Here is a 14,819-nt window from a genome sequence, read left to right as displayed (position 1 = left end):
TCTTTCTTTATCTGGTTTGCTGACAACCTTGAAAGATGAAATCTCCCTTTTGGAGGAGAAGCTTTGAAGTCCAGAAGATATCCCTGAGATATGATCTCTAACGCCCAGGGATCCTGGACATCTCTTGCCCAAGCCTGGGCGAAGAGAGAAAGTCTGCCCCCCACTAGATCCGTTTCCGGATCGGGGGCCCTCACTTCATGCTGTCTTAGGGGCAGCAGCAGGCTTTCTGGCCTGCTTGCCCTTGTTCCAGGACTGGTTAGGTTTCCAGCCCTGTCTGTAGCGAGCACCAGTTCCTTCCTGTTTTGGAGCGGAGGAAGTTGATGCTGCTCCTGCCTTGAAGTTACGAAAGGCACGAAAATTAGACTGTCTAGCCCTTGGTTTGGCTCTGTCTTGAGGCAGGGCATGGCCCTTACCTCCAGTAATGTCAGCGATAATTTCTTTCAAACCGGGCCCGAATAATGTCTGCCCTTTGAAAGGTATGTTAAGCAATTTAGATTTAGAAGTCACATCGGCTGACCAGGATTTAAGCCACAGCGCTCTGCGCGCTTGAATGGCGAATCCGGAGTTCTTAGCCGTAAGTTTAGTTAAGTGTACTACGGCATCAGAAATAAATGAATTAGCTAGCTTAAGGATTCTAAGCTTGTCTATAATCTCATCCAATGGAGCTGAGCTAATGGTCTCTTCCAGAGACTCAAACCAGAATGCCGCCGCAGCCGTGACAGGCGCAATGCATGAAAGGGGTTGTAATATAAAACCTTGTTGAACAAACATTTTCTTAAGGTAACCCTCTAACTTTTTATCCATTGGATCTGAAAAAGCACAGCTATCCTCCACCGGGATAGTGGTGCGCTTAGCCAGAGTAGAAACTGCTCCCTCCACCTTAGGGACCGTCTGCCATAAGTCCCGTGTGGTGGCGTCTATTGGAAACATTTTTCTAAATATAGGAGGGGGTGAAAAAGGCACACCGGGTCTATCCCACTCCTTGTTAACAATTTCTGTAAGCCTTTTAGGTATAGGAAAAACGTCAGTACACGTCGGTACCGCAAAATATTTATCCAGCCTACATATTTTCTCTGGAATTGCAACCGTGTTACAATCATTCAGAGCCGCTAATACCTCCCCTAGTAATACACGGAGGTTCTCAAGCTTAAATTTAAAATTTGAAATGTCTGAGTCCAGTTTACTTGGATCAGATCCGTCACCCACAGAATGAAGCTCTCCGTCCTCATGTTCTGCAAATTGTGACGCAGTATCAGACATGGCTCTATTATTATCAGCGCACTCTGTTCTCACCCCAGAGTGGTCGCGTTTACCCCTAAATTCTGGCAATTTAGATAATACTTCAGTCATAACGTTAGCCATGTCTTGCAAAGTGATTTGTAAGGGCCGCCCTGATGTACTTGGCGCCACAATATCACGCACCTCCTGAGCGGAAGACGAAGGTACTGACACGTGAGGAGAGTTAGTCGGCATAACTTCCCCCTCGTTGTCTGGTGAAATTTTCTTTACATGTACAGATTGGCTTTTATTTAAAGTAGCATCAATGCAATTAGTACACAAATTTCTATTGGGCTCCACATTGGCCTTTAAACATATTGCACAAAGAGATTCCTCTGTGTCAGACATGTTTAAACAAACTAGCAATGAGACTAGCAAGCTTGGAAAATACTTTTCAAATAAATTTACAAGCAATATAAAAAACGTTACTGTGCCTTTAAGAAGCACAAAAAACGGTCACAGTTGAAATAACAATGAACCAAATTAGTTATAGCAACCAAATTTTCACAGTAAATGCATTAAGTTAGCAAAGGATTGCACCCACCAGCAAATGGATGATTAACCCCTTAGTACCCAAAAACTACTAACAATTTAATATAAACGTTTTTATCACAGTCAAAACACAGTCTCACAGGTCTGCTGTGAGTGATTACCTCCCTCAAAACTAGTTTTGGAGACCCCTGGGCTCTGTAGAGACGTCCTGGATCATGGAGGAAGAAATAGGAAGACTATGACTGAATTTTTACTGCGCAATAAAGCGCTAAAATAGGTCCCTCCCACTCATAATATAACAGTGGGGAAGCTCAGTAAACTGATTTTATTCATAAACAAACGACAGCCATGTGGTAAAAATCATGCCCATAAAGTTTTATCACCAAGTACCTCAGAGAAAAACGATTAACATGCCAGTAAACGTTTAAAAATAAAATTATGAAATGTTATTAATAAGCCTGCTGCTAGTCGCTTTCACTGCAGTGGAGGCTCAAATATAAGTTAAATGTATACAGTATTTTCTTAGTGAAGTTCCATTCCCCAGAAATACCTCAGTGTAAATATACATACATATCAGCCTGATACCAGTCGCTACTACTGCATTTAAGGCTGCACTTACATTACATCGGTATTAGCAGTATTTTCTCAGTCAATTCCATTCCTTAGAAAATAATATACTGCAACATACCTCCTTGCAGGTGAACCCTGCCCGCTGTCCCCTGTTCTGAAGTTACCTCACTCCTCAGAATGGCCGAGAACAGCAAACGGATCTTAGTTACGACCGCTAAGATCATACACAAACTCAGGTAGATTCTTCTTCTAATGCTGCCTGAGAAAAAACAACACACTCCGGCGCTGTTTAAAATAACAAACTTTTGATTGAAGAAATAAAAACTAAGTTTAACAACCACAGTCCTCTCACACGTCCTATCTATTAGTTAGGTGCAAGAGAATGACTGGGTATGACGTAGAGGGGAGGAGCTATATAGCAGCTCTGCTTGGGTGATCCTCTTGCACTTCCTGTTAGGGAGGAGATATAATCCCATAAGTAATGGATGACCCGTGGACTGACTACACTTAACAGGAGAAATAAAACTAACAGTTTAACACCTCTTCTCTTTACCCTTCCTGCTTAGAGCCAGCAAAGAGAATGACTGGGGGGTGGAGTTAAGGGGGAGCTATATAGACAGCTCTGCTGTGGTGCTCTCTTTGCTACTTCCTGTTTTGAAGGATAATATCCCACAAGTAAGGATGAATCCGTGGACTTGGTACATCATGCAAAAGAAAACTAGTTAATATAAAAGGACAAGACAATACCATGTTATTGCAAACGGACAGTGCTCCTTAAACAAACTCACCTCATCAGACTGTCTTATGCTTTCTAAGGGTATCCAGACTGTTCCAACCATAGTATCCCAGATAAGCCCTTTGTTCCACATTTCCACTATAAGACCGAGGTCAAGACGACTGATTTCACTGAAATAAAGAGAAAATATCAGTTGGATTCATTTATTAATTTAATATATGATCACAAAAGTTAACTATTAAATAGAATTCAGTTGGATCATCTACAACATTGTTTCTCAACTGCGGTCCTCAAGTACCCCCAACAGGCCAGGTTTTAATTATAGCTGAACCAGTGCACAGGTGAAATAATCAGCTGGTGGGTGAGAGCAGGTTAGTAACCATGGTTACTGATCAGCTGATTACTTCACCTGTGCACTGGTTCAGCTATAATGAAAACCTATCATGTTGGAGGTACTTGAGGACCGCGGTTGAGAAGCACTGATCTACAACACAAAACAGTAAGCGCATTTGTGTAGAAACAACTAGCATAAATTGGTAAACCAAAAAAAAAAAAAGTCCAGATATAATTCAATAAATTGTATAGAAAATAGGATTTGTTAGGGATAAGAAAGAAGGAAATCTCACTCACAAATTGTGACCCTTTTTTTTATTTCAAAGTGGCATTTCAGCAACCATTTTTTTGCAACAATGGTATTGTGTCTTTACAGTTGAAGGGACATTAAACCCAATTTTTTTCTTTCATGATTCAGTTAGAGCAGCAATTTTAAGCAACTTTCTAATTTATTGATATTATCAATTTTTCTTCGTACTCTTGGTATCTTTATTTAAGAAAGCAGAAATCTAAGCCTAAGAGTTGTCCCATTTTTATTTTAGCACCTGGGTAGTGCTTGCTGATTGGTAGCTAAATGTAGCCACCAATCAGCAAGTGCTATCCAAGGTTCTGAACCAAAAATGGGCCAGCTCCTAAGCTTTCATTCCTGCTTTTTCAAATAAAGATACCAAGAGAACAAAGAAAAATTGATAATAGGAGAAAATTGGAAAGTTGCTTAAAATTGCTGCTCTACCTGAATCATGAAAGAAATATTGGGGTTTAGTATCCCTTTAAATATGGCTTCAAACATGGAATTAGCTATTCTGTAACAAATACATCAGACTAACACAATTTATATATTATCAGCAATATTATACTATTTCCCATAGCTGCCATCGAACATCATACAATTTATATTACTAGGGGTGATATAAAGAAAACATAAATTATGCTTACCTGAAAATTTCATTTCCATAGTGGGGAGGAGAGTCCACGGCTTTATTCATCACTTGTGGGAAATAAGAACCTGGCCACCATGAGGAGGCAAAGACACCCCAGCCAAATAACTCCCCCACTTCCCTTATCCCCCATTCATTCTGCCAAGGGAACAAGGAACAGTAGGAGAAATATCGGTATAAATGGTGCCAGAAGTAAATTTAGGTCCGCCCACCGGAGAATGGGCGGGTGCAGTGGACTCTCCTCCCCACGATGGAAATGAAATTATCAGGTAAGCATAATTTATGTTTTCCATCTAAAGGGGAGTAGAGTCCACTGCTTCATTCATCACTTGTGGGAACAAATACCCAAGCTCTAGAGGACACTGAATGAAGAAAATGGGAGGGTAAAGGAGGTGAACCCTATACTGAGGGTACCAAAGCCTGTAGAACCTGTCTCCCAAAAGCTGCTTCCGCTGAAGCAAAAATGTCCAATTTGTAAAACTTTGCAAAAGTATGTAAGGATGACCAGGTTGCCGCCTTACAAATCTGCTCCATAGAAGCCTCATTCTTAAAGGCCCAAGAAGAGGCCACAGCTCTAGTCGAGTAAGCCATAATCCTCTAGAGGCTTGTGTCCGCTGTCTCAGAAGCCAGACGGATCATACTCCTCAACCAAAAAGACAGAAAAGTTGCAGAGGCCCTTTGCCCCCCTGCGCCTTCCAGAATACAAAATGAATAAAAAAAACGTCTGTCTGAACTCCTTTGTGGCTTGAAGATAAAACTTCAAGGCCCGAACCACATCCAGATTATGAAGTAACCTCTCCTTCAAAGAGGAAGGGTTAGGACACAAGGAAGGAACCACGATTTCCTGGTTAATGTTACAAATCAACACTACCTTGGGAAGAAATCCCAAACCAGTTTGCAGAACAGCTTTGTCAGCATGAAAAACCAAATAATGAGGCTCAAATTGTAAGGCCGCCAACTCAGAGACTCGGTGTACCGATGCAATAGCCAATAACAACAGGACCTTCCATGAGCGAATCTTAATGTCCAGGGCATTCATAGGCTCAAATGGAGCCCTCTGCAAAACCTTAAGCACCAAGGTTAAGCTCCAGGGAGGAGCCGGATTCCTGAAGACCGGTCTAATCCTAACTGGAGACTGAACAAAGGACTGAATGTCAGGAAGCTCTGCAAGCTTCTTATGCAACAGTACCGATAAAGCAGAGATTTGTCCCCTTAGGAAACTGGCGGCAAGACCCTTATCCAGACTATCCTGGAGAAAAGCCAAAATCCTGGATACCTTGACCTTGTGCCATGGGCATCCTCGTTCCTCACACCAGGACAAGTAGGTCCTCCACACCTTGTGGTAGATGCGTATAGTGACCGGCTTCCTGGCCTGGACGAGAGTGTCGATCACTCTTTCCAAAAAACCTCTCTTGGCCAAGACTAGGCGTTCAATCACCACGCAGTCAGCCTCAGAGAATTGAGATTTTGATGTAGAAAAGGACCTTGAATTAGCAGATCCTTGCGACAAGGTAACTTCCACGGCGGATATGGCAACTTTGCCACTAGATCCGCAAACCACGTCCTCCGCGGCCACGACGGAGCAATCAGAATAGCCGAAGCTTGCTCCTGCTTGATGCAGGCCACTACTCGAGATAGAAGAGGTAACGGTGGAAATATGTAGATTAGGTTGAAAGCACAGGGTACCGCCAAGGCGTCTATCAGTTCCGCCTGGGGATCCCTGGATCATGACCCGTATCTGGGTAGCTTGCAATTGAGTCTGGATGCCATGAGATCTATTTCCGGCGTCCCCCATCTGCTAAAGATCTCCACAAACATCTCGGGGTGGAGAGACCATTCCACTGGATAAAACGTCTGTCTGCTCAGAAAATCAGCTTCCGAGTTGTCCACACCCGGAATGTGGATCGCTGAGAGCGAACAATTGTGAGTCTCTGCCCATTCCAGAATCCGAGATACTTCCCTCATGGCTAGGGAGCTTCTTGTCCCCCCCTGGTGGTTTATATAAGCCACCGAGGTGATGTTGTCTGATTGGAATTTGATTAATTGGGACGACCCCAGAGGGGACCAAGCCTTTAGAGCGTTGAATATCGCTCGAAGTTCCAGAATATTTATAGGTAGACTCGATTCCTCTCAAGTCCGTCTGCCTTGCGCCTTTCTGGCAGCCCAAACGGCTCCCCATCCTGATAGACTCGCATCCGTGGTTACAATCTCCCAGGATGGTCTCAGGAAGTCCCCTGGGACAACTGGCCCAGTGGATTCCACCAAGACAGGAACTCCCTCACCGGTCTGTCTAGAGATATCTGTTGGGACAAATCTGAATGATCGCTGTTCCATTGTCTCAACATGCACAGCTGCAGAGGTCTGAGATGGAACCTGGCGAATGGAATGACAAATATGCTGGATACCATGAGCCCAATTACCTCCATACACCTGGCCACAGATGTCCTGGAGGATGTCTGCAGGTCTAGACAGTTGGACGCAAACTTGCAATGTCTCTGGTCTGTCAGAAATATCTTCATCGCAGAAGAATCTAGTATAGTACCCAGGAACTCCACCCTGTTGCTGGGGACCAAAGAACTCTTTTGTTCATCTTCCACCCGTGGGAATGAAGTAGAAGGAGGAGAGCTCTCGTATGATCCTCCGCTGTAGGATGGAGTCTGGACCAGGATATCGTCCAGATACTGAGCCACTGCAATCCCTCTGGCTCTCGCTACTGTGAGAAGAGCTCCCAGAACCTTTGTAAAGACATTGGGGCCGTCGCCAGACAAAATGGAAGGGCCACAAACTGAAAGTGCTGGTCTCAGAGGTGGACGGCTCAGTCGCACTAAATACTTTATTTTTATTTTTAGAAGTAGTAATATTGTCATAACATGTGGAACAGAGCTATAACGACAGCCGATTGCTTAAGGAGCTGTTAATATGACTCAGGATGGTTTCGCAGAAGAACTCCCCCTGCATCTCCGGACTCTAACTTTCACCCATGCTCTCTGATAGGACTACTTAAAACTCCAGTCCCATTGCGAAGAGTACTACCCTCCATAAGAGACTTTCTGAATCTTCGACATTTTCTGCCAACCTCCTGTGACGAAAGGCAAAGAATGACTGGGGGATGAGGGAAGTGGGGGAGGTATTTGAGCCTTTGGCTGGGGTGTCTTTGCCTCTTCCTGGTGGCCAGGTTCTTATTTCCCACAAGTAATGAATGAAGCAGTGGACTCTTATTATTGCAATATTGCTAAGAGGCTAAACACAGTCATTTCTGAATCAGCAATGTGCTGTCAATCCTTAGCTGTACAAGGCAAATGAATGCCAGATACGCACATATGTCAGCCCTGATTGGCACAGCAGCCAAGCTCCACCCCAGTAGTGCTGTCATGGTCTGTCAGCAGGGTTTAACCCTTAGCTCTATGCAAACAATACAATTACACATTAAATGGTTTAATTAAACCCCTTTTATGTCCCTTAGAGAGACATGGAAATAATTTTTATTACACATCAGAAATTCATCAGAATATTGTAAAAGATCTGCACACATACTTAGCATTTCAAGTAGCCCACTTAAGCAGTCAATAGACACCCCCCTTTAAAAGCCTAGTGTTGTATTCTCCTATCAATTACTGTGGTCAATTAGGGACTCATCTATATATGAGCTCCTGCACATATCCACTAATCACTGTGTAGTATGCGGGAGTATCTAGGCTCTCCAGTTTAATCAAACATGCATGAAAAGGTAAATGGACTTATTACCAGCAACAAATACATCTGTTCTGGAGAAACCAATAAATATAGTTATACATTCACGTATGAATTGCAACATATGTACCCAGACCAAAAGCATGGTTAAAGAGACAGTAAAGTAAAAAAAAAAACTTTCATGATTCACACAGAGCAATACAACTTTCCAATTTACTTCTATTATCAGTTTTAGAGCACTTGGTATCCTTTGTTAAAGAGTAATCTGAGATTAGTTTAGGAGGGTGCATGCGTCTTTAGTAATCTATGGCAGTAGTGTTAGCTATATTGTTTATAGCAATATAACACATTAGTTGCAAACACTACTGGTTCCTATAAATAGGAGACAAAATGAGTTTCTACTGTGAGTGAAGGAAACATTTTTGGTAACTGGGGGACTATAGAACTCTATACATTGTAACCAGAAGTCAGCACCTCCAATTAAAAAAAAAAGGGTTCTCATGTGACTGTCATGTGATCACCATAGGAACAGCAAGAAGACAAATCATATATAGAGTCACATTACACTGTAAATAAGGTGATAACGGGGGCAAAACTGAAATGTAATAATTCAGATACAGCATTCATTTTTAAAACACTTAAATTCACTTCTATTATCAAATGTACTGTGTTCTCTTGGTATCTGTTGTTGAAAAGCCTATGTAAATATGCTAAACAGCAATGCACTACTGGGAGCTAGCAGTTGATTGGTGCCTATACACATATGGCTCGTCATTGGCTCACCAGATGTGCTCTACTATCTAAACCTAGTGCATTGCTGCTCTGGAGCTGACTTTGACTATGTGTTTAACCCCTTAGTGAGGGATTAATAGTTATATGCAATTGTTCCACCATATCACAGCATTTTCTTTCTACAGTTTAATGTCCCTTTAGTTATTTTCTAAAAAGAGGCAAAATTGTGGTAAATAGATTCTTTTTTTCTCCCCAATTTTCATTCTGCGTTTTTATCTATCTGCATAAATTCTAGGTCACAATGCGACACCTAAGCCTGGAATTCACATGCAACAGACATATAAACTGCTTTTCATTTAGTTGCCTCTTTATTAATAGCAGAGGGAGGAGAACAAATCGTTTAGTAATTCATTACAATAGAAATACACTGTGCTAAGTATAAAAAGACAGTTACATATTATAAAAATATAATTATTCTGATATGACCGAGCACCTAGTAATTATAAGTTACGTATCTTGCACTAAGACAACCCAACCTTGGAGTGAATCTTTTATGCAGTATATAAATGGACCACTTTTGCCCCCTACTGGTTTATATAATACACACAACCTATTACAAATGTAATCCATCATTTTCAGGCCTTTGATATCAGACCAGTTTTTTAAAAAAATACTGCTTCTATTTTTCCCAATAATTTTTTTTCTCAAGCTTTTTGTGCCCCCAGCCAATCACTGCCCTAGCCCTTCACATCTTTTTAATTAATATATTCAATTAATCTTGTAAATGTATATTAAGAGCCACGAGTGTTGGTTATACAATGAATTCCATGATCCGTGGATGTTGCAAAATAAACATTATTTCACAGTCTGTAGATTTCCTTTCATTTTCTTACCCAAAAATGTTTGCAAACAAACTTAGAGGAAAAAAAATTGAAAGCATCTTTTTCTATATTTTGTAGGGTCACTCAGGCAAATGTTTAATATATTTTTTTTTCCTTTCAAGAATAATTATTATTTTTATTATTTAGTACCATCACTATGGAATATGTTGCGCACTTTGTAAATAAAACACCTAAAGACATATGACAGCAGCATCATTACAGAATAATATTCACACACAAAAAAACAGTTACACAAATAAAGGGGTAGAGGGCTCTGCCTCTAAGCAATGTGACCTAGGTGGGCTTGTGAACTTGCTGAAGGACATAAATGTACACGTAGCAGCCATTCGGTGACAGGACAATCTGGGGCAAGTAGCAGACAGGACCGGCCTGGACACCGCAGGTAAGTAAATTTATCGCTACCAGCCTGCCACTGACACTAATGAAAGTTTATAGATATATATTTTATTTCCTCAATGACATAAATTTAATATATATATTTTATTTTTTTCTGGTCCAGGTTTCAGTATTTGGCATTTGTTTGCTAAACGAATGCGCTAAATATGGCTGCAGGCTATATATATATATATATATATATATCAGTGTGAATGTACAACACAAAGATTAGGATTTGCACAATGATATATCCTGTGAAGAAACTAAACAAATGCTGCTACCTGTATCCATATTCAGCGTTCATTTTGCAAACAAATAAAATATCCTGAAATGTTGCCGCATGCCCATTTGTCATTCACCTCCCCCCCCCCCCCCCCCACTCCTTCTGACTGACAGGTAAAATTTACCAGGCCTTGAGGTCACTGGGTTGAAAACCACTGGTGTAAGTTTCATGTGCCCCTGAGCAGAAGTGTTTAGGAGAACACTTGAAACACTGTAAGGTTAAAGGGACATGAAACCCAACATGTAATTTCATTTTGTAGATCATACAATTTAAAACAACTTTCCAGTTTACTTCTATTATCAAATTGTTTCATTCTAATCTCTTGGTATCATTTGTTAAAGGAGTAACAATGCGCTACTGGTTTCTAACTGAACACATGGGTGAGCCAATGGCAATAGGTATACATATTAAGCCACCAATCAGCAGCTAGAACCTAGATTCTTTCCTGCTCCTGAGCTTACCTAGATAAAAATTTCAGCAAAGGATAACAAGAGAAGGAAGCAAATGAAACAATAGAAGTAAATTGGAAAGTGGTTTAAAATAGTAGGCTCTGACTAAATCATGAAAGTCTAATTATGACTTTACTGTCCCTTTAAGTCTTGTCGGGCAAATCAGAAAATTCAATAGAACAGTCATGAAGACCACTAACAGGACAGGTTTTCATGATATCGCATTTCATGAGCACAGGGTGAAATAATCAGCTGATGGCTTAGAGCAGGTTAATAACAATGGTTACTGCTCAGCTGATTATTTCCCCAGATGATATGAAAACCTAACCTGTTTGGGGTCCTTCTGGACTGGAAATAGGAAACAATGGCAGTGACTGCAATGTGTGAGGGGAACTAGAGACAGAACTATCTCTTCTGTGGAGTTTGGCTGCAGCATAAGCTTTAGGTTTATACCTCAAAACAATGACATCCTGTCTAATCACAAAAAGCTACAGAATGGAACCTGTGCTGCTTGTAAATAAGAAGAAGAGTGTAAGTACTACACCCATAGGATCCCTAAAGCAAAACAGAGCAGACTGCCCCTCACCACCAAAAATAAATGAATGCACATTACAGATCTTATATTTAAGTAACATCCCATGACCCTGCAACATGCACATCCCAAGAGTCTCCGGCAGTAAACCCAAGACAAGTCTGGGTGCAAGGCCCATTGGGACTTGTCTGGGGTTAACTGCCTGGGACTCTAGGGATGGTACAGCTACTTGTGAGTGCTATTGAGCACCCAGTGCTGTGCATGTTGCAGGGTCATGGGATGTGTACCCAGTTCCCTTCTGTGTTTTGTATATGTCTAGGGTGATTACATAAGTCTGTGAACCCTTGACTTGTTCCCAGTTTGTTTGATTGAGAGCTGGCATTTGTATGGCTGCATTAGGGACCCAGGTTTTGGGAGAGACCTTGACGTGGTACCTGGGCTTGTCCCATTTGGTCAGATGCGGTAACTGACTCTTCCAATATTGCTTTTAATCTTAGCAGAGAGCTTGTAAGTGAGTGCTGGACTTCCTCTGTGTGTTGTATGTATGTATGTTTATACATACATATATATATATATATATATATATATATATATATATATATATATATATATATATATATATATATATATATATATATATATATATATATATATATATATATATATATGTGTGTGTGTGTGTATGTATGTACCCTATTCAGCACATCACAGAAAGTCACTGGTTTGTGCCTTGTAGAAGAATCAACCATGATGATAAGGAATTTAAAATATTAAATAAACTTAGGGGGTCTTTGATTTAGTATAGTATTTAATATATTTCCTGGGCCTAATAAAGTTAATTTGGCTCTGGGTGAAGCGCTGATGTTCTTAAATTGCATTGCAAAACATCTATATATCTAGGCAGTAAACATGATCTTTAATGAAAAAAAAATCTGTTGGAGAATATAGACAATTATGCAGCACCATACTAAGTTTAAAGAGAGTTGATGCATGTAAAACATATAATTTCTAGGATGGCAGCAACACAATGGCACAATCAGCAGGAGAAGAAGGCAAGATAGTAACTCCCCCATCAACTGGAGGGTTATCATGGGTTATAAAGATTTACATATAATTATCCACAGAAAACATAACTGTCACATAACACGCTTGCTCGCCTTGGATAATCTGCTACAACTTTAGTGTTTAAGTACAATAATGAATCATATAATTTAACAAGCACAAAAAAAATCTTGTCACGTGACTCAAAAGTCCATAACAGAGAGATGTTTCCTGTCTTGAAAACACCCACAGAAAACATAATCAAAGGTTTCAATGACAGATTCCTACACATAGCAAAGTTATATTTATGTGTGTGTATATATATATATATATATATATATATATATATATATATATATATATATATATATATATATATACATACACACACACACACAGATATATACACAAACACATACATGCACGCACACATATACCTCGCTTTACTTTACAGCGCTTCACTAATACAGAACTAATTTGGAGCTGTAGTTCCACCTCCAAGGATTTTGAAACAGTGCTGTACTCATCATGAGATTAAGAAAAAGGTGACTGTCACCATTTCGTTATGCTCAGTTCGGTCTGTTTACAGCATTACAATGCAATCTGTGTATCAGTGCTGTAGTCTGGCAAATTTTACTTCAGTAACGGTCACTATTTTACTGGTACTGTACAGTTTTAATTGAATGCTGATTGAATACTATGCTGTATATATTAATATGTTAATTCACACATATTTTCAAGTTTTTAAACACACTAGTAAGTGGAAAGAAAGCTAAAATACCTTGTTTCACTTTAAGGCGGTTTTCACTTTACAGCGGGGCTCCGGTTCCTAACCCGCTGTATGAGCGGGGTATACCTGTATACCCCGCTCATACAGCGGGTTAGGAACCGGAGCCCCGCTGTAAAGTGAAAACCGCCTTAAAGTGAAACAAGGCAGTTTTAGCTTTCTTTTCACTTGCCAGAGTGTTTAAAAACTTAAAAACATGTTTAAACTAACTTATATTAGGGGTGCAATATTGCCAAGTTTAGTTTAACACTAGCACAGCACAGTATTCAATAAATACTGTACCTGTAAAATAGTGACAATTACTGTAGTACAAGTTGCCAGAGTATAGCACTGAGACACAGATTGCACTGTAATGCTGTAAACAGAGTGAACTAAGCATAATAAAATGGTGCCAGTTACTTTTCTCGCAATCTCACAAAGATTACAGCAATGTTTCAAAATCCTTGGAAGGTGAACTTCAGCTCCACAAAGCGCTGTATTAGCGAAGCGCTGTAAAGTGAAGCGCTGTAAAGTGAGGTATACCTGTACCTGTATATATACGGTCACATTGGCAGCACTTCCAAAGATGCATCTAAACTCTTTTTGTGTGCTAAACCAAAGTACATGGAATTGTATTTTTAAAAAAAGGGAGACTGACCATCTTCCATTGGTTAAAGCACCCCACCCAAGCTCAGGTGTACTCCTGACAGTGTATTGAAGTTGTGTATAAAGTCAGGGAGTCTCATTCTATTATAAAGAGAAAAAGCAGGAATGATTCAGCACGTAAAGGCTTGTATTGTATTGTATTGTAATCAACTTGTGCAAATTGGGGTTAGGTATTCTAGGTATTGTAATTAACTAATCTATGTTACACACCTGTATGTGATTGAGGGTGTGTCCTTAAACACCAATCAGGTGGCTCTGTATGTGATAGTTGCACTAATGGGGGAGTTTTTTTTTTTTACTCTGTATGTGTATAAATAATTTTCACTGTTCACTTTGTATTTGTCTGAGGAAAGGGTGAATACCTTGAAACGTCACACTAGTAAAATATAAAATATACTGTTTATTTTTAGAAACCAGAGAGTGCTTATTTCCTGTTAATATCCACGGGCGGGAGCGTGGATGTGACCGGGCGGGAGCGTGGATGTGACCGGGCGGGAGCGTGGATGTGACCGGGCGGGAGCGTGGATGTGACCGGGCGGGAGCGTGGATGTGACCGGGCGGGAGCGTGGGCGTGGTTGACGGGAGAGAGAGGGGAGAGAAATAAAAAGAGAGGGGGAGAGACAAAAAGAGATAGGAAAGAGCTAAAGAGAGGGGAAAGTGCAGAAGAGAGGGGAAAGTGCAGAAGAGAGAGGAAAGAGCTAAAGAGAGGGGAAAGTGCAGAAGAGAGGGGAAAGTGCAGAAGAGAGGGGAAAGTGCAGAAGAGAGGGGAAAGTGCAGAAGAGAGGGGAAAGTGCAGAAGAGAGGGGAAAGTGCAGAAGAGAGGGGAAAGTGCAGAAGAGAGGGGAAAGTGCAGAAGAGAGGGGAAAGTGCAGAAGAGAGGGGAAAGTGCAGAAGAGAGGGGAAAGTGCAGAAGAGAGGGGAAAGTGCAGAAGAGAGGGGAAAGTGCAGAAGAGAGGGGGAGAGAGAGCAAAAGAGAGGGGAAAGAGCAAAAGAGAGGGGGGGAGAGAGAGCGCAAAAGAGAGGGGGGAGAGAGAGC

The 14,819-nt window shown here is 40.9% G+C and overlaps 1 protein-coding gene across 1 annotated transcript in view; it reads right to left on the bottom strand.

Annotated features, from left to right (window-relative positions):
* The window catches only part of UNC13B (unc-13 homolog B), a gene marked incomplete in the record, with an annotated part of 1,551,453 nt that overhangs the window by 1,198,008 nt on the left and 338,626 nt on the right, over positions 1-14,819 (bottom strand). The window contains 1 exon segment of the mRNA XM_053701016.1: positions 3,129-3,246. Within this exon segment, the coding sequence (XP_053556991.1) occupies positions 3,129-3,246 (118 nt within the window).

The sequence above is a fragment of the Bombina bombina genome, chromosome 2 (genome assembly GCF_027579735.1).
Source record: "Bombina bombina isolate aBomBom1 chromosome 2, aBomBom1.pri, whole genome shotgun sequence".
Classification (NCBI taxonomy): domain Eukaryota; kingdom Metazoa; phylum Chordata; class Amphibia; order Anura; family Bombinatoridae; genus Bombina; species Bombina bombina.
This window is presented reverse-complemented; position numbering and strand designations above follow the sequence as displayed.